The following is a 21,457-nucleotide window of genomic DNA, read 5'->3' on the forward strand; positions in this document are numbered from 1 at the left end:
AAACCAGGTCTCTTGCATTGCAGGTGGATTCTTTACCAGCTGAGCCACCAGGGAAGCCCAGTGGTACTGAATTCCTTTAACTTTTGCTTACCTTAAAATCCTTTCTCCTCAAATCTGAATACTAACCTTGCTAGGTAGAGTATTCTTAGGTAGAGTATTCCTGTTTTTTTTTACCCTTTTATCACTTTGAATATATCATGGCACTCTCTTCTGGCTGGCAAAGTTCCTGCCAAAAAGAAAGCTGATTGTCACATGGAAGTTGCCTTGTATGTGACTAGTTGCTTTTCTTTTGATGTTTTTAAGAGTCTCTCTTTAATAATTGCCACTTTAATTGTAACATTTTGGTGTGGACCTCATTGCGTTCATCTTTTTGGGGACACTCTGTGCTTCTTGGACCTGGATGTCGATATCCTTTCCCAGGTTAAGAAGGTTTTCAGCTACTTTTTTCTCCAAATAACTTACCTACCTCTTTCTCTCTCTCTTCTCCTTCTGGAACCCCTCTAATGTGGTTGTTAGTACACTTGATGTTGTCCCAGAGGTCTCTTAAACTACCATCATTTAAAATTTTTTTTTTTTCTGTTCTGCTTGATTTCCACTACTCTGTCTTCCAGATCACTGAGCTGTTCCTCTATATTATCTAATCTACTGTTGATTCCTTCTAGTGTATTTTTTATTTCATTTATTGTATTCCTAAATTCTGATCCATTCTTCTTTATATTTTCTAGCTCTTTGTTGAAATTCTCACCATGTTCATTCATTCTTCTGAGTTTAATGAGCTTGTTTATAATTATCACTTTGAATTCATTATCTCCACTTCGTTTAGTTCTCTTTCTGAGATTGTCCTGTTCTTTCATTTAGAACATATTCTTCCCTCTCCTTATTTTGCCCAATTTTGTTTATTTCTGTGTGTTAGGTGGGCTGGTTACGTTTCTTGATCTTGGGGAAGTGGCCTCATATAGGAGACGTCCTATGGGGCCCTGCAACCTGCTCTTCCCTGGTCTCCAGAGCTATATGCTCTAGGGGTGCCTCCTCTGTGGGCTGTGTGCCTTCTTCTTCTGTGGCTGGGCTGGCTCCTGTGAGTGTGATGGTGGGAGCCTGGACCCTGGCCTGGCTGGCTACAGGGATGTTCCTCTTGTGGGGCTGTGGGGCTGAAGGAGGGTGGGGTAACAATCTCACATGGCTGGCTCCACAATCCACGTGGGCCTTCAGGCTGGTGCTGGCCCAAGGACCCAGGTCCCCATGCAGCTGTCAGTTACATTTTTAATCAGTTTGTGGCAATCCAAGCGAGACCCAGGCCCCAATGCAGACCCCCAGTGCAACTATTACAACCTTTTTTAAAGCAGTGCTTCTCAGGCTTTCCTGGGTATGGCAGGGAAGTGGGTTTTCTGCTTCCTTCTCTCTAGGGATAGTGACTGTGTGTATCTGTCCCTTGAAAATGAGGTGGGAAGTATCATTTGTACAAGAACATCTAAAAGATCTTCCTCTTGTCCCACTAAGAATAAATGGATTATATGGAATCTAAACAAAGCTGTGGAATTTCAAGTTTTAGAATGAGAACAAACTGTCTCAAAGTCAGATCTTTATCTTATCAACCAAATCACTGTCACATAAAGATGTCCAAAAATATCAATAATTTGCCGAAAACTAGTTTGCAAAGCAAATTCATGTGTGAATAAAAGAATTTAGTGTTTCAAAAGTTGTTTTCTTTGAGACAGAAATTTTATTCCTATTTTAAAATAAGGGTAATTAATAAAAAATAAGCAAATCATTCATTTTTTATGATAGCTCTTATGCTTTGAAATATAATAAGGGGCTTAGAAAAATCCAACTATAAGTCATGTCATGGAGAAAAGTTTCCCAGAGATTTTGGCAGTGAAAGAGCATCAAATATCTTATCACTAGCCAGCCTAAATCACAAAACCCATGTGCCTTTCTTGAATTTTGGATATATCTATTTGTATCCAAATTCTGGAGGAAGCAATGCAAAACACTCAATGGGCTTACTGTTTACTGGATACTTGATCATCTACATAAAGTTCTTACAGCAAAATCCAGAAAGAGGTATCCATGTTATTTTCACCTTGAAGTTACCTTGCAGGGTGATGGGCAGAGATGCTCCTGGGAAGTTCAGGCAAGGCTCTGGGGACAATTAGGACCAGCTATCTGCTAGCTGGCTGTGTTAGCAGTCACACCCTTACTTAGAATCCAGCGACCTGGACTTTTGTTTGGACTTCCAAGGTAGGAAGCCAGGGAAAGGAGGAATTTATTAGAGAAGACCTGACTGGTCACTCACTCCCTCATTCTGCATGAGGAGGCCAAGTCCCAGAGAAGCACAAAACTTTTCCTAATAGTACCCAAGTCTTCTGCTCAAAGGGACACTTCTGAACAGAAGAAAAAAAAAAACCTTGATTCTCAAAAGACACGTTATAAGTCATAGTCAGTCATACTTTCAGAGCCACAAACTCAGACTGGATTGAGGAGATAACTCTTGAGGGGAAGGCGCCAAGATGGCGGAGAAGTAGGATGGGGAAAACACTTTCTCCCCCACAAATTCATCAAAAGAGCATTTAAACGTCGAGTAAATTCCACAAAACAACTTCTGAATGCCGGCAGAGGACATCAGGCACCCAGAAAAGCAACCCAACTCCTCGAAAGGAGGTAGGAAAAAATATTAAAGACAATAAAAGAGACAAAAGAGGGAGGGACGGAGTTCCGTCCCGGGAAGGGAGTCTTAAAAAGAGAGAAGTTTCCAAACACCAGGAAACCTTCTCACTGCCGAATCCGTGCCGAGCTCTGGAAGCACAGAGGACAACATAACAGGGAGAAAAAATAAATAAACAATTAAAACTCGCAGATTGCGAGCCCTACGGTAACTCCTCCAGCGGAGAAGCAGCGCAGACGCCTGCATCCGCCATCAGCAAGCAGGGGCTGGGCAGGGGGAGGCGCGGCCTTGGGCTGCATCGCTGAGAGTAAGAATCTGGCCTGAATACCCTGAGCACTATCTGAGCGAAATAATTTGGGCTAGCAAACCAGACTGTGGGATATCTACCATGCGAAAAGCCAGCCCTAACCTAAGACACCGCCAACCGGCGCAGACGGAACAAAGGACTAAACAGAGGTAGCGGGCGGCAGACCTTCCCCTCCGGTGACAGGCAGCCAGAGCCGGAAGGGGGCAATCGCAGCCCCAGAGAGACATTATCTATAAAACTGGCTTCTTTGCTAACTAAAACTTATTGGGGTCTGGACGGTCAACATCTGCCTGAAAAGGTGTGCGGTTTTACACCCAGATAACCAAGTGGCGGGAGGCGATAAGTCGCAGCATTGGCGCCGCCAAACACCTCATCACCTGAGCTGCTCGGACCTGGGAGGAGCACAAAACGCAGCCCCAACTGAGTCTGCGCCTCTGAGGACTACCTGAGTGCCTGAACCTGAGCGGCTTGGACCTGGGAGGTGCATGCAACCCAGGCCCAGCCTCGGATTGTTCCGGCAGAACAACCTAGAGCCTGAGCAGTGTGGGCAGGGAGGCTACACGCGCCGCCGTGAGCGGGCAGACCCAGTGTGGCTGAAGCACTGCAAGCGCACGCCAGTGTCATTTGTTTGCAGCATCCTCCCTCCCTCCCCATAGCGCAACTGAACAAAGAGAAGAAATACAGCTCCACCCACCAGAACACCGACACAAGCTTCCCTAACCAGGAAACCTTGACAAGCCACCTCTACATACCCACACACAGCGAGGAAACGCATACAATATAAGAGAACTCCACAAACTGCCAGAATACAGAAAGGACTCCCAAACTCAGCAATTTAAACAAGATGAAGAGACAGAGGAATACCCAGCAGATAAAGGAACAGGATAAATACCCACCAAACCAAACAAAAGAGGAAGAGATAGGAATCTACCTGATAAAGAATTCCAAATAATGATAGTGAAATTGATCCAAAATCTTGAAATTAAAATGGAATCACAGATAAATAGCCTGGAGACAAGGATTGAGAAGATGCAAGAAAGGTTTAACAAGGACCTAGAAGAAATAAAAAGAGTCAATATATAATGAATAATGCAATAAATGAAATTAAAAACACTCTGGAGCCAACAAATAGTAGAATAACAGAGGCAGAAGATAGGATTAGTGAATTAGAAGATAGAATGGTAGAAATAAATGAATCAGAGAGGATAAAAGAAAAACGAATTAAAAGAAATGAGGACAATCTCAGAGACCTCCAGGACAATATTAAACGCTACAACATTGAATCATAGGGGTTCCAGAAGAAGAAGACAAAAAGAAAGACCATGAGAAAATACTTGAGGAGATAATAGTTGAAAACTTCCTAAAATGGGGAAGGAAATAATCACCCAAGTCCAAGAAACCCAGAGAGTCCCAAACAGGATAAACCCAAGGAGAAACACCCCAAGACACATATTAATCAAATTAACAAAGATCAAACACAAAGAACAAATATTAAAAGCAGCAAGGGAAAAACAACAAATAACACACAAGAGAATTCCCATAAGGATAACAGCTGATCTTTCAATAGAAACTCTTCAAGCCAGGAGGGAATGGTAAGACATACTTAAAATGATGAAAGAAAATAACCTACAGCCCAGATTATTGTACCCAGCAAGGATCTCATTCAAGTATGAAGGAGAAATCAAAAGCTTTTCAGACAAGCAAAAGCTGAGAGAATTCTGCACCACCAAACCAGCTCTCCAACAAATACTAAAGGATATTCTCTAGTCAGGAAACACAAAAATGGTGTATAAACTCAAACCCAAAACAATAAAGTAAATGGCAACGGGATCATACTTATTAGTAATTACCTTAAACGTAAATGGGTTGAATGCCCCAACCAAAAGACAAAGACTGGCTGAATGGATACAAAAACAAGACCCCTACATATGTTGTCTACAAGAGACCCACCTCAAAACAACAGGGGACACATACAGACTGAAAGTGAAGGGCTGGAAAAAGATTTTCCATGCAAATTGGGACCAAAAGAAAGCAGGAGTCACAATACTCAGTATCAGATAAATTAGACTTTAAAACAAAGGCTGTGAAAAGAGACAAAGAAGGTCACTACATAATGATCAAAGGATCAATCCAAGAAGAAGATATAACAATTATAAATATATATCCACCCAACATGGGAGCACATGCAGTATGTAAGACAAATCCTAACAAGTATGAAAGGAGAAATTAACAATAACACAATAATAGTGGGAGACTTTAATACCCCACTCACACTTATGGATAGATCAACTAAACAGAAAATTAACAATGGAAAAAAAAAAAAAAAAAACATGTATCTATAAAGCTCACTAAAGCAAAGCACAGTAAAATGAGGTATGGCAATAAAAGGCGTTAAATTTATCAAAAAAAAAAATAAAGTGCTGAAAAATTAAAGCTGTCAAAAAAAAAAAAAAAACAAAGTAGGGGCAGTATTCTTTAACAATGACAATATCATAAAAACAAAGAAAGGCTGTAAAAGTGTTCCAGATTAAAAGAGACTTTATCAACATGACAATGAAATGCAATATCTGATCCTGGACTAGATCTTGTACTAGAAGGAAAAAGTGCTAAAAGGACACTGAGGGTCAGTTAACAGTATTAGAATACAGACAGTAGATTTAATAAAAGTATTTTATCCATGTTAAATTACTGAAGTTGACAACTGTACTATTACAGTTATTAACCGAATATCCCTATTCTTAGGAAATTCAGAAATATGTACTGAAGTATGTGGGATACTTCATGGGAATAAAAACCATGATATCTGCAGCAGGCCTTCCAAGAGTTTAGAAAAAAAACTTTTTGGGTGGGGAGCAGACAAATAATAAAGAAATGGGGTGAAATGATAAGAACAAGTGAAAAATCTGGGCAGAGGTTATATGGATATTATTTGTATTATTTTTGGAACTTTTCTTTTGCTTGACATTAAAAATTAAAATGTGCAAAAAAAAAAAAAAAGACAGCAGAGACAGAAAAAAAAAAAAATATCAGCATACACAAAAGTAGAGAGATAGTATAATGAACCCCCATATTAAAAAAAAAAAAAAAGAAAGGTGGGGGAGAGAGGAATAAATTAGTAATTTGGGAGTAACATATAAAAAAAAAAAAAAAAAAAAGGAGATAACTCTTTTGAGAATCCTTGAGACTTTCCAAATACAGCTGACCTGCCTCTCTGTCTGCCTTCAGGAAGATGCTTTGGTTGAGATGCCAGCTCAGCTCTGGGGCTGTAAGAGCTGGGGGATGAGGAGTAAGGCTTGGATTGGAAGAGCAATGGAGAGGTCAGGATGCAGGGAAAGGGTCTGGGAGAGGAGGATCAGGGAAGGGTCACAGACCATGACACATGGTCCCCAAATGTGTGCACTCAGGAAATGTGGAGTTAGGATGCCCTAGCTTGTCTTTTCCCGTGATTCAGGGCAGTGGAACAGCCATCCACAAGGCTTTCCTCAGCAGCTTTATACCTAGTCCCCTTCATGGTCTCACTCCCTCAAATTTATAGTACTGTCAGAATTAAAGTGATGAAGCCAGTCAGAACACAGCCTTCATCCCATCACAATTCCAAACGTAGTGATTCTGACTACAGCTGGGAAATAACACACAAAAGATTGACCAAGCCCAGGCTGACAGAGTTCTGTTTCAGACCTGAAGATGGATGAGATCAATTTTGAAGCAACTCTGCCTTCATCTTCTAGGTTATAGATGTCAGTTTTTTTTTTTTTTTTTGCCTCTAAGTCTTATGTTTCAAACTGCATCCTTCTAGAGTAATCACAGGCATCATTTTATATAACCCCTAGAAAATGAGTCACTTTGTGATGAAGCAGCATTTTAGAATTTGTGGTCTACTGTAGGTTTTATTCAATTTAGTTGGTTGGTCTTCAACCAACGTCAAAGACAGTTTCATTTCAAAAACTTCAGAAGACAGTTATATTTAATGTTAATCCATGTTTGAACAACCAGTCATCCAATTTTATATTTTAGTTACTAAATGTATCAATAAGCCCTAAATGTATCAATAATCATTAAAATGATTGGCTTGCCTATACCATATGCCTGTTCCATTTACCAGTACACGGGATATGTTACACATGGGATATATTATATATATTATACATGGGATATATTATAACACATGTGATTATATGATAATCAGTACACATGTGATATATTATAACCAGCTGGACTTGTAGACAAAGCACAGAGAGGTACAGGCTGCAGAGCCTGTGAAGCCTGGGCCACGTCTGGCCCCCACCAGCTCTCCTCCCGCCAACCCACCCCCCTGGAAAAGGGATGGCTGATGGCTGTATGGACAGGTGACAAAATGGAATGAGCGTTTTCTAATCACTCCCAAAATTGATTTCTCCTTGAATTACCCAGAAAGCCTGCTTTGAGGGTTTAGTTAAATAGTTCATCGGCTGAACGTAATACAGTCTAGAGTTGAACCGAAGCAGTCTTTCAAAGCGGGCCTCCTCTGGTGCAGATATACACTGGAGAGACAGCGGGGACAGTCCTGCAGGAGCAAACCCCGCCATCCACATGCCTCACCTGCCATGTCGATGGCGAAAGGCCTGTCTGCTCTCCAGCCAGTGTACCATCCCACGACTTTGCCATTCTCCACCAGCGGACGTTCATAGCGCCGCCCACCGACGAGGCCCACCGGCCAGACTGAGACCTTGCGTGTCGTTCTCATCTACAAAAGCGGAAAGAGATGTGGTTGAGGGTTCCTTAGGGAAAAGACCCTGAGAGGAGGAAAGGAATGTGAGCCACAGAAGAAACAGGGGGAAAGGGGAGTGGAGATGTTCAAAAGGCGCAGGTTTCTGAACAGAGCCCTCCTGCTGGTAGACGGCTCCCTGATTCCCTGCTGGGGACCACTGTCCTGTGCCATCGTGGACTCAGTCAGGGGCTCAGGGCTGAGAGATAAAATGGGTCAGTGTCTGAACATCGCTCACCTCCTTGGAAGCTAAGTTGTGGCCATCAGATATTGTCTACTTGTCTCAAAGCTGAATCTGCAACAATACTCTGTACCTCCAGAAGTGAGGAGGCTGGCTGACCCCCAGGGAACCGCACGTCCAGTAACAGCAGGAGTTCCGCTCAGAGAAGTCACAGGGCTTGGCTGGCTCTGATTTTGCATCGTGACAGACACAGAGAGGTCTTGTCTGGGAACACTCATAATGGGATCCAGATCCAGAACAGACACCAGGCACCCTCCGGACTGACAGAAAGAAAAATGTACCCTAAAGTCACCTGCCTTTCAAAGGCAGTTTGGCCAAATTAGAGAGGCATGCCCCATGCCAGTGGCTGGAATCTCTGGTCCTCTCCAGGTACCCGCTCTTGTGCTTGGTGGGGCTCTGGTCAAAGACAGCCCTCAACCAGAAGTTATCTCCTAGATTTCTTTAAGGGGAAAGACGCAAAGTTCACAAAAATACAGTCCTCTTCTCAATTCACTCCACCTTCAGACCCATCTCCTTGCACACTGCAGAAAACGGAGACATTTCCATTTTTTCATTTGATATCTCAAACATGCCAAGCATACTGAAAAACCAAATTAAATCTAATACATGTTTTTCTTACAGTGACAAAATGGCCTTGTGTCTCACAAGGCACGAAAATAGTGCTGTGTCCTTTTTTTGATATTTCCTTAAAATGCCTGTGATTTTTCAGCTCCTAAACTTCTTTTTCCTGGAGCACTAAATGTTGAAATGTGGAAAGCTGGTAAGCAGACCCCATCTCAGACTTGGGTGGGTGTCCTCCTGACAACACATAGGCTGTGCCTGCATACAGCAAAGGCTGAAACATTCTTGATAAGGATGTAAGCACCATGTGATACCTGATATGTGAGTCATGTGTAGCAAGAGATCAGGATGAGCTGTGCTATGAAGAGGTACCTCACGGGCAAAGAGGCAGACAGACAGGAAAAGAATGGAAGGAGACAGGAAACAGGAAAAGAGAAATTTCCTTAAAGAGTAGAACACACGTAACTGGGAACACTCCTACAGGGGCTAGGAAACACGGCCAGACGGGTTCAATGCCTGGTTTTTCACTTTAAACAGGGCCATGAAAAACGTGAAGGATTTTGCCCACAGATTCCAGAATGGCCTAGGGTTCTGGGTAACAAGATGAAACACAGAAGTGACTCTTCACACTTCTGTGCCAGTTTCATGCTAGAACATGCAGGGTTTGTTTGCATGCTCCAAATTCCCGAGAGTAGCTCAGACCAAACATCTGTTCATATTTTATTTTTTCAGAGGATTGGGTGCTAAAGGAGAAGCAATGACTATTGAACACAGGTGATGTGGCAGGATTATATTTCCAAGCATGCTAAATTTTAAAATGTCAGTCATTTAAATACAGGCAGCACATCATATCCACAGTTGGTGGAGCCCACAGATGCTGAACCTGTGGATAGGGCGGGTCCAGGTTGGCACTTGAGCATCCTCAGATTTTGGTACCCGCAGTGGGTCCTGGAGCCAATCTCCCATGGGTACCTAGGGATGCCTGTAGTCTACAGCTTCAGAAAGATCCAGATGCTTTTGCCATGTATGCATGCCTCTGAGATTCAGTGTGGAATCCTGCATCACACAGCCTTGCAGTACAGGACCATTGCATTACAGAGTGTGCCAGGCATTTTACAGGAAAATAGCAGAGCTATTTACAGAGCATCTGCAGGTCACCCCAGGGACCCATCTTTGTTCTGCACCCTTTTCATTCCATCACTGCTCCTTAAGGAGTCCTTGGCAGCTACGTTCTTTTCTGAGGGGAGGGGGATGTAATGATGACTGTTTCTATTATAAGTAAAATTTTCCTATAACTAAAATAATTTCCAATATTTAAAAGCTTTCCCACTTTCTTAGCACAAAGCAGCAGCTATGTCACAGCACAATTCCAGGTGCCTGGTGTGAGCTCCAGTTTGAAATCGAGGAGTAAAGCGCTGGATGTTAAGAGAGTGAGGAAGCACTTTGCATATTAATAAGATTCACAACGTTAAGACCAGGTCTGGCCCCCAAAGGCATTTTTGTCCTCTTTATTCAACACCAGAGCCACACTCTATCACTTACTCCTCCCGCTGTGACTCCCAGTGAAATGGACAGGACTCCCAAGCAACCAGCCCAAATCATGAGCAGACCCAATGGCTGGAGGACCACAAGATGTGTTAGGTACATCTCCACACTCCTCCAGTCTAAATGCCTTCAAACTCCCCAGGGCAGGGGGTGCTGGTTTGTCTGCATCTCCTCCAGGAGAGCAGGGAGGCAAGGAACTGCCCTGACTCCACGTCTGGTGACTCTTACCAGCAACCAGCCCCTGTTTCTTTAAGCCAACTTTGTTCCTGCAGCTTTAAGCTACAAGGCTTTGGTCCCTGTCTGGGAGACAGCTAGCGGCCAGCTGCAGGACTGGAACACTTCAGATCACACATCCATTATCATCAGAATGCCCTTAGAGTGAAACTGAAAGTTAAACAAGTGTCTGTAGCTTCCTTTAAGACCTACTGGTAAGTGAAAGTTGTATTTATTTTTTTCCAAAGGGAAATGAGCAAAATCCTTGATCTTACGAAACATGAAATGCTATAGGCAACCTCAAGGAGTAGAATTACAATAAAGAATTTTGCATCCCATATCCTTCTTTTTAAACTAATAATTTCAGTGGCAAAAAAGCCACCCCAAATCCACAATAAAAAAATCACCCTCAGTGTAGCAGAATCCACATTTAGAACTAAAGACAGACAGGAAAGAGAGCTGCAAATATGATGAAGACACAGCAAGTGTGCACCTGGAGCCCAGGGTCCTTTCCAATATTGAGCATAAACACCCGGTATTTTCCAACAGAGAAGCTATGTTTATATGATCCAACACATCCATAAATTTTCTTTGGAACAAGTCTGAAAATTAGCATCATGTCTGTTTTCTTTGTTGCATCTGATTCACCATCCATTTCTTTCAACTAACAGTTCCTTGGCTCAGCTCTATTCACTCCACACCGTGTCCTTCACATAACTGGATATTGCCCGGGATCTTTTCTCTTTTTTTCCAGATAATTTTGATTTCCATACACAACCATTTACAGAACACGAACTTCTGAGGGGCACAAGCTAATTACTTAAAGGAGCTAAGAATTCTAGAAGCAGAAATGCCCCTAATGTTATATATTCAACCCTTCTCTTGTGTCACTGGGTAGAAGGTCTAGAAGACCACACGTCACATCTCTTCACACCTCCTGTATCTTTCCACTAAATATCAGTCACATACCTCATATGCGTCCAGTGCCAGTCCCTGAGTGAGGTAGATGAGGTCCGTGCCTATGAAGCCAACGTTCCGGGAAAGAAAAATCAGTAACACAATCAATTGCAAAACAAGTTACTTAAATCTGATGCTGATAATGGCTCTAAGGGGAGCAGATGGTGCTGTGAGGTTCATTTCCGAGACTCTGATCTGGTCTGGGACCCGCTGAGGCTTCCTCTGGGACATCGACCAGAGCTAAGCCCACAGCACGAGAAGACTGGCCACCATGGACACGAAGTCTAAGACTTTGCAGGAAGAAAGCAACTCAAGTGCTTCAGGCCGCAGACAGGAATGTTCCCCTGCCTTCCTTAATAAAATAGATCATTTCGGACAGTGGCTGCTGGGAGCCAGGTTTCCCACTGCTGGAGTGAGAACTTACAGATGGGAAAAGAGAAGACCAGCATGACCCAGGTGGCTGTGGATGAGAGCTGGAGATGTCAGTATGCACTCATGTTTAGCTTCATATAGAGAGGGTTATATATGGTTATAGTTTACTATAGAGACGGTTATAGATAGGGCTTCCCAGGTGGCTCAGTGGTGAAGAGTCCACCTGCCAAGCAGGATCCATGGGTCTGAAAGATCTGGAGAAGGAAATGGCAAGCCACTCCAGTACTCTTGGCTGGGAAATCCTATGGACAGAGGAGCCTGGCGGGCAACTGTCCATGGAATTGCAAAGAAGTCAGACCCAGCTTAGAGACTAAACAACAGCAATAGATAGACACGTGTGCACTCTGGTTAGTACACACGCAGTTCCTTGCTCTGTCAGCTGAGGGGCCTGGAAGCAGTGACCTCCCCAGCAGCACCGAGCCCACCTGGCTCCAGATCATGGTCCCTAACACCATGCTCTAATAAAGAGAACCAGAGCTACTTGGAGAAGCAGCTGACTCCAGGGCTGGGGCAGAAATATCCACGATGATCCTGGGCATCTTCAGAGCCAGAAAGCAAGGGAACATTAAAAAAGACAAAAACAAACAAAAAGTACACATTGATGGGGGCATATAAAAAGGCCCACAGGAGTCTACCAAATGGCCAAAGGTGGAACACTTTGATCAACAAAATTAGATTACAAACTACAAAATAAACACTAAACACAAATATAACTGAAGTATATAAACAAATGGTTGAATACATCAGCACATGGGGAATATACCAACTTCCCACGCAGAAGAACTGCAAATTCTGAATGTAGGTGGCCCTCCTCCCAGCCAAGGAGGTAGAGCTGACTCCCAGCTTCTTTGGTGTGGGCTGCATAGTAACTTCCTTTTAGAGAGATCAGTGTGGAAGAAACTTCACAGTGGAGAAACCTCAAGGATACCGTCCACAGTTTTAAGTCATGTGCCCTTGATATGCTGCAAATGGCACTGTCTCTCCATGGGCTTTTCTAATTTCTGTGGATCTTTCTAATAAGATAAACCAGGGCTCCTTGGAGAAATGGCCAATTCCAGCACAGAGATGGGAAATACAAAAGATGAGCCTAAATCATCCTGCAGTGCCAGAAAGTAAGGAAGGGTTTAAAAGGCAAAGATCCCACATGAACCCACATCTGTGAGGGTCTGTCTGAAGAACACAGCCAGCTGAAAGAGCTCCCAGTGACTAGAGAAGAAACAATGCAAAATAATGAGCTATACAAAAGTGTAGATAGCATGTACCCTTAACCTGATATTATGGAAATGACACTTTTCTTCCCCCAAATCCATAACCGTATTCTAATCATGAGGAAAACCTCAGAAACACTTCAGTGGAGTGGCATGCTACAATATACCTGACCAGTACTCCCCTAAAGTGTCAAAGTCATTAAAAACACGGCTTCCCTGGTGGCTGAGGTGGTAAAGAATCTGCCTGCACTGCAGGAGACCCAGGTCCAATTCTTGGGTCGGGAAGAACTCCTGGAGAAATGAATGGCTACCCACTCCAGTATTCCTGCCTGGAGAACTGCATGGACAGAGGAGCCTGGCGGGCTACAGTCCGTGTGGTTGCACAGAGTTAGACAGGACTGAGCAACTAACACTTTCAGTTACACTCCTCCAAACTGTCAAGGTCATCAAAACCAAGGAAAATCAGAGAAACTATCACAGCCAAAGAGGAACCTACAGAGACATGACTGAATGTAATGTGGTGCCCAGAAAAGGCTCCTGGAACAGGAAAAGGATACCTGGTAGATACTAAGGATATCTTAATAAAGAATAGACTGTAGCGAATTTGATCCATTCATTACAACACATGTAACACACGTAACATACTGATATATAACATTAGCAACAGGGGAAACTGGGTGTGTGATATGGAGGAACTCTCTCACATCTTCTCAGTTCTTCTGTAATTCCAAAACTGTGTTAAATATGAAGTCTGTTTTAAAATTTTCTTTCCAGAGCACCTGGAGTCACTACTCCTTCTCTATCCGGCCCTGATGCGTAGGGTATGATGTAGACTTATTCTCCAGCCTAGAGTCAAGTTCTCACTCACTTTTTCTGCCCTCAGTTACCGTGTAGACCAGAGATCACAGCGGAGCATTTGGCCACACATAGCCTGAGAGGAGAGTCTGGACTGGCCTGTACAGTGGTTTTGCGTTTTAAATGGAGACGTAGTAAAGCCCCAAGCTGTCTGGGCTCCTTGACGATCTGATGCACTGGGCTGGAGTCCTTTATAGTTACAGCAGCTAGATTGCAGCAGCACCAGGCTAGCCCTCCCTGCTCACCCCGGTCCCCCTCCACCCCCTACCACAGCCCCCAAAGCTGAACCTACATGTCTGTACTCACGGGGGACAGTCCTCCCTGCAAAGTGGGCACCTGGAAAACAGACCAGATGAGCCACAAGTACAGTAAATCCCTACATAAGAATGAGTTCCACTCTGAGAGCATGTTCGTAAGTCCAATTTGTTCCTCAGTTCAGTTCAGTTCAGTTCAGTCGCTCAGTCGTGTCCGACTCTTTGCGACCCCATGAATCACAGCACGCCAGGCCTGCCTGTCCATCACCAACTCCCAGAGTCCACCCAAACCCACGTCCATCGTGTCGGTGATACCATCCAACTATCTCATCCTCTGTCGTCCCCTTCTCCTCCTGCCCCCAATCCCTCCCAGCATCAGAGTCTTTTCCAATGAGTCAACTCTTCACATGAGGTGGCCAAAGTACTGGAGTTTCAGCTTCAGCATCATTCCCTCCAAAGAAATCCCAGGGCTGATCTCCTTCAGAATGGACTGATTGGATGTCCTTGCAGTCCAAGGGACTCTCAAGAGTCTTCTCCAACACCATAGTTCAAAAGCATCAATTCTTCAGTGCTCAGCTTTCTTCACAGTCCAACTCTCACATCCATACATGACCATTGGAAAAAACATAGCCTTGACTAGACGGACCTTTATTGGCAAAGTAATGTCTCTGCTTTTGAATATGCTGTCTAGGTTGGTCATAACTTTCCTTCCAAGGAATAAGCGTCTTTTAATTTCATGGCTGCAATCACCATCTGCAGTGATTTTGGAGCCCCCCAAAATAAAGTCTGACATTGTTTCAACTGTTTCCCCATCTATTTCCCATGAAATGATGGGACCAGATGCCATGATCTTCGTTTTCTGAATGTTGAGCTTTAAGCCAACTTTTTCACTCTCCTCTTTCACTTTCATCAAGAGGCTCTTTAGTTCCTCTTCACTTTGTGCCATAAGGGTGGTGTCATCTGCATATCTGAGGTTATTGATATTTCTCCCGGCAATCTTGATTCCAGCTTGTGCTTCTTCCAGCCCAGCGTTTCTCATGATGTACTCTGCATATAAGTTAAATAAGCAGGCTGACAATATACAGCCTTGATGTACTCCTTTTCCTATTTGGAACCAGTCTGTTGTTCCATGTCCATTTCTGACTGTTGCTTCCTGACCTGCATATAGGCTTCTCAAGAGGCAGGTCAGGTGGTCTGGCATTCCCATCTCTTTCAGAATTTTCCACAGTTTGTTGTGATCCACACAGTCAAAGGCTTTGGCATAGTCAATAAAGCAGAAATAGATGTTTTTCTGGAACTCTCTTGCTTTTTCGATGATCCAGCGGATGTTGGCAATTTGATCTCTGGTTCCTCTGCCTTTTCGAAAACCAGCTTGAACATCTGGAAGTTCACGGTTCACGTATTGCTGAAGCCTGGCTTGGAGAATTTTGAGCATTACTTCACTAGCATGTGAGATGAATTCCTGAGTCCAACAAAGTTAGCTGTGGTATTCAACTAATAATCGTGTATATAATACTGTACTCTAGGAGACATATAATACTTTTTACACAAACAGATACAAAAAATAAAACACCTTTACAGTACAGTACGTTGAGAAGTATAGGGCCTGCAGGGGCTGGTATCAAGTGGACAGGTAAGAAGAGCGACTGACTGGGGGAGAGAGAGGAGGTGGGAGATGGTAGAGCTGAAGGGTCGTCAGCGATCGGAGATGGAGGGCAAGCTGCGGTTTCACTCACACCTGACACCGATGGCACAGGTTCCTTACTCGATTCAATTCTATCTACCCTCTTGAAAAAATGGCCTGGTACATCTGGGTAGTAGCTCCTTTTCTTCTCTTCATAGGTGACATCCTGGGCTTGAAATAAAGACACTGTACAATTTCAATGATGTGAACCTGCATTTTCATGTTCCATCACACAACTAAGTTCATGGTTCTGGTGTACGTTGTCATGTATGTGCATCCTGTACAAGTGGTTGTGCTTTTGTGTGGTTTCCTGTACAGTACTATCTAGAGTACAGTAGTACTCTAGAAGTACTAGAGTACTTCTAGTAGTATAAGTACTACTTGTAGTACTTATACTAGTACTCTACAAGTACATCTACTTTGTCATGTGTGTGCATCCTCTACAAGTGGTTTGCTTTTGTGTGCTTTCCTGTACAGTACTACCTAGACTACAGTAGCACTCTAGGAGTACTAGAGTACTTCTAGTACTATTAGTACTTCTACTAGTACTCTACAAGTACATCTGCTTGTAGAGGATGCACACACATGACAATGTACACCAGACACAAGAACTTAATTGTGTGATTGAACACGCAAATGCAGGTTCACATCATTGAAATTCACAATCGGAAGGTTTGTATGTAGGGGATTTACTGTACACAGGGAGGCAACACTGTTGCACAGATAAGAAAGAGGGCTGTTCCTATATATTTAATATGAAAAACAGTGTTATCAGTCAGTTAGTTCAGTCGCTCAGTTGTGTCTGACTCTGCCACCCCATGGACTGCAGCACACCAGGTTTCCCTGTCCATCACCAACCCCCGGAGCTTACTCAAACTCATGTCCATTGAGTCGGTGATGCCATCCAACCATCTCATCCTCTGTCGTCCCCTTCTCCTACCACCATCAGTCTTTCCCAGCATCAGGGTCTTTTCCAAAGAGTTAGTTCTTCACATCAGGTGGCCAAAGTATTACAGTTTCACCTGCAGCATCAGTCCTTCTAATGAATATTCAGGACTGATTTCCTTTAGGATTGACTGGTTTGATCTCCTTGCAGTCCAAGGGACTCGCAAGAGTCTTCTCCAACATCACAGTTCAAAAGCATCAATTGTTCAGCGTTCAGCTTTCTTAATGGTCCAACTCTCACATCCACACATGACTACTGGAAAAACCACAGCTTTGACTAGATGGACCTTTGTTGGCAAAGTAATGTCTCTGCTTTTTAACATGCTGTCTAGGTTAGTCATATCTTTTCTTCCCAGGAGCAAGTGTCTTTTAATTTCATGGCTGCAGTCATCATCTGCAGTGATTTTGGAGCCCAGAAAATAAAGTCAGTCACTGTTACCATTTTTTCCCCATCTACTTCCCATGAAATGATGGGACCTGATGCCATGATTTTCATTTTTTGAATGTTGAGTTTTAAGCCAACTTTTTCATTCCTCTCTTTCACTTTCATCAAGAGGCTCTTCAGTTCTTCTTCACTTTCTGCTATAAGGGTGATGTCATCTGCATATCTGAGATTATTGATATTTCTCCCAGCAATCTTGTTTCCAGCTTGTGCTTCATCCAGCTGAGCATTTCCCATGATGTACTCTGCACAGAAATTAAATAAGCAGGGTAACAATATACAGCCTTGATGTACTCCTTTCCCAATTTGGAACCAGTCCGTTGCTCCATGTCCAGCTCTAACTGTTGCATCTTGACTTGCATACAGATTTCTCAGGAGGCAGATGAGATGTTCTGGTATTCCCATCTCTTTGAGAATTTTCCAGAGTTTGTTGTGATCCACACAGTCAAAGGCTTTGGTGAAGTCAATAAAGCACAAGTAAATGTTTTTCTGGAATTCCCTTGCTTTTTCTATGATCCAACAGATGTTGGCAATTTGATCTCTGGTTCCTCTGCCTTTTCTAAATCCAGCTTGAACATCTGGAAATTCTCAGATCATGTACTGTTGAAACCTCACTTGGAGAATTTTGAGCAGTTCTTTGCTAGTATGTGAGATAAGGGCAATTGTACGGTAGTTTGATCATTCTCTGGCATTGTCTTTCTTTGGGATTGGAATGAAAACTGACCTTTGCTAGTCCTGTGGCCACTGCTGAGTTTTCCAAATTTGCTGGCATATTGAGTGCAGCACTTTCACAGCATCATCTTTTACGATTTGAAATAGCTCAAATGCAATTCCATCACCTCCACTAGCTTTGTTCATTATGATGCTTCATAAGATTCACTTGACTTCGCATTCCAGGATGTCTGGCTCTAGGTGAGTGATCACACCATCATGGTTATCTGGGTCATGAAGATCTTTTTTGTATAGTTCTTCTGTGTATTCTTGCCACTTCTTCTTAATCTCTTGTGCTTCTGTTAGGTCCATACCATTTCTTTCCTTTATTGTACCCATCTTTGCATGAAATGTTCCCTTGGTATCTCTAATTTTCTTGAAGAGATCTCTATAGTTTCCCATTCTAGTTTTCCTCTATTTCTTTGCATTGACCACTTAGGAAGGCTTTCATATATATATAAAAGACCCCATTAGAAACAATAACAACTATGAGAAATAATAGGTAAGGGATGTAATTACAAAAATTAGTAAATGAATATAAATCAGGCTGAAGTTTTAGTCCTTTAGTTTTAATACAAAAAAAAAAAAAGAGTACTGCTCAACACACAGCCAGCTACACTTAATTATGTCACTTGCTTGAGGGCACTTAACTGTGAGTCCTGGGAGGAGCTGGCTGAGCTCTGCTTATCACATATGAAGACACTGTGGTGTCAGTGTAAAGACAGACATGGAGGTAAATGGAAGAGATGACAGAATTCAGAAATAGCTCTTCCCACATATGCCTGGCTGACTTGTTTTCCCTAAGATGCCAAGACGACTCTGGGGAAAGGGATAGTCTTTAACACACTGTGCTGGAACAAAAGGACCTTCACGGTGAGGGAAGGGAGGGAACCATCTCCACCCCTGTATCTCACAATATTCATAAGGATTAACTCAATGGAATCATGGACATAAGCATGAAAACTTAAGCTATAGAACTTGTAGAGAAAATAGAAAAGAAACCTTTTGTGGAGGGGTGGGGTAAGGATAGATTTGGAGTTTGGGATTAGCAGATACAAATTAGTGTTTACACAACAAGATCCTACTGCCTAGCACAGGAAACTGTATTCCATATCCTGTGATAAGCCATAATGGAAAATAATATATATGTGTGTGTGTGTGTATATATATATATGTGCATAACTGAATCCCTTTGCTGTACAGCAGAAATTAATACAACATTGCAAATCAACTATACTTCAATAATACTAATTTTTTTAAAAAAGAAACTCTTTACAGAGGGGTAGGGGGAGGATGGATTGGGAATTTGGGATTACCAGATGCAAACTCTTATATACATAGGCAAAGATTCCTCAGAAAGGTCTTACAAATATGAACCCTAAACAATTCACAAATTGGATTTAATAAAAATTAAAAATTTTAACTCTCTGAAAGATATTGTTTACCAAATTTTAAAGTAAGTCACCAACTGGGAGAAAATATCCCAATACATGTATGTGACAGAGACTTGTGTTGAGAACACACAGAATTCTCACAGCTCAATAAAAAAGCCTAAAGCATAGCCACTACAGACGGTTTAAAAACTGGCCAAAGATTTGAACAGACATTTCATTCGAGAAACATGAATAATCAGTTAGCATACACCGTCAGTCATTATAGAAATAAAAGCTGCAGTAACATACTATGGCACCTCACTAGATGGCAAAAATTAAAGGACTGCCAACACCAAGTATCAGTGCAAATGTGGGGAAACAGTCCCTCAGATCAGATCAGTCGCTCAGTCGTGTCCGACTCTTTGTGACCCCATGAATCGCAGCACGCCAGGCCTCCCTGTCCATCACCAACTCCCGGAGTTCACTGAGACTCATGTCCATCGAGTCTGTGATGCCATCCAGCCATCTCATCCTCTGTCGTCCCCTTCTCCTCCTGCCCCAAATCCCTCCCAGCATCAGAGTCTATTCCAATGAGTCAACTCTTCGCATGAGGTGGCCAAAGTATTGGAGTTTCAGTACAGGAGTGTAAAAATGGTTTGGGAAACCCTTCGGCAGTTTCTTACCAAGTTAACAAATATCTTGATCCACTCATTCTATTTCTATGTATTTACTCCAGTACTCTTGCCTGGAAAATCCCATGGACGGAGGAGCCTGGTGGGCTGCAGTCCATGGGGTCGCTGAGGGTCAGACACGACTGAGCGACTTCATTTTCATGCATTGGAGGAGGAAATGGCAACCCACTCCAGTGTTCTTGCGGGGAGAATCCCAGGGAGGGGGGAGCCTGGTGGGCTGCCGTCTATGGGGTCGCACAGAGTCGGACACGACTGAAGTGACTTAGCAGCAACCCAAGGGAAATGAAAGCACCTGTCCACACGAAACTTGTACATTAATATCCACAGCAGTTTTACTCATAGCAGCCATAAGCTGGAAACGGCCCCAATACAGCTTTTAAACAGAAAAACAGATCGTGATGTATCCATACAATGGATACAGCATTACTACTCAGCAATGAAAGGCAATGAGCCACTGATATTCATAACAACATGAATGAATCACGAAAATACAATGGTGAGCAAAAGAGAGCAGACGAAGGCTGCATACTGTATCCTTTCTCGTCTATGAAGCTTTAGAATCGGCGGACTCATCTGTAGAGTCCGAAAGCAGATTAGGCCACCACACACAGCTGCCTGCAAACAGGTATGTCCGGTGGTGTGCACCAGCCTGTGGAAGGGGGTTAAAATGCGCCAAACTCTACTCTTAAAATGAGTGCATTTTATTGTCGGTAAATTACACCTCAATGAAGCTGGGGTTTTAAAAACAAAATCCATTTGGAGGTTTTAATACGAACTCATGATTAAAAGTCCTAGAACTATTAACACCCCAGCAGCAATAAACACACCTAACACCAAGATCTTGGTTTGTAAATACCATTCTACACTAAAGGGGACTAGGGCTCCTTGGAGAAGTGGCTGATTCCAGGTCCCGCACGGGGACAAAGTGTGACTTTAGGATGTTTTGCATCAAAGAGGCAAAGGAACTGCTCAATGACAGATGATAAAGACAGGCTGCTGGCCAAGCTGTAAACAATTCAAGCATCAGAATGAATGACACTGGCAGATTAAAACACACTGGGCGGGAGGCTGGTTAGAGACTAGCCGTCCTTTAAGAAGGATACCAGTGAACAAGTGCCGAAGGACACAAAGAGAAAAGCTCCACTGGGTGCCCCCAAAGCGTGGCAATAATAATTCAAGCAAGAATCGTCACTGGATGCTCAAACTCTTGGGTCAAAGTTTTCCGGAAAGAAGATACTCGCACCGCTTCAGAGTGTCCATCTATGGGGTACTTACAAATTATAAAAGAAAAATGTGCCTCTACCACAGAGAGACTTGGCGGTCACCCCCTTGACCAAGTGATCCAGTTTGGCCTCAGCATCCATAAGATGACCTGACTGCTGGTGCCACATAACAGGACACAGGAGAGGAGGGAATGTCGTATCTGTGGTATCCTTGCTAAAAAGGTTTAGCCTGAATGTACTTATGAGGAAACAGATGAGTGTCAGCAAGACCAACCAGTCACAGGGAATTTTTTTTTTGTCTGTGTGGACTTATCATAGCCAAATCTAGGACTATTTAAATTTCCGTTTTCCTCGGGGCTTCTAGAAGCCTTCACAGGTGGCACTAGTGGTAAAGAACCTGCCTGCCCA

General features: G+C 43.1%; 1 protein-coding gene across 1 annotated transcript in view; it reads right to left on the reverse strand.

Moving 5' to 3' along the window:
• Positions 1–21,457, reverse strand: part of B3GAT2 (beta-1,3-glucuronyltransferase 2) — a 98,581-nt gene that overhangs the window by 54,733 nt on the left and 22,391 nt on the right. Inside the window, exon 2 of the mRNA XM_070376183.1 lies at positions 7,548–7,692. Coding sequence (XP_070232284.1) covers positions 7,548–7,692 — 145 coding nt within the window. The remainder of the gene's footprint in view (positions 1–7,547; positions 7,693–21,457) is intronic.

Source organism: Bos mutus, chromosome 9 (genome assembly GCF_027580195.1).
Source record: "Bos mutus isolate GX-2022 chromosome 9, NWIPB_WYAK_1.1, whole genome shotgun sequence".
Lineage (NCBI taxonomy): Eukaryota > Metazoa > Chordata > Mammalia > Artiodactyla > Bovidae > Bos > Bos mutus.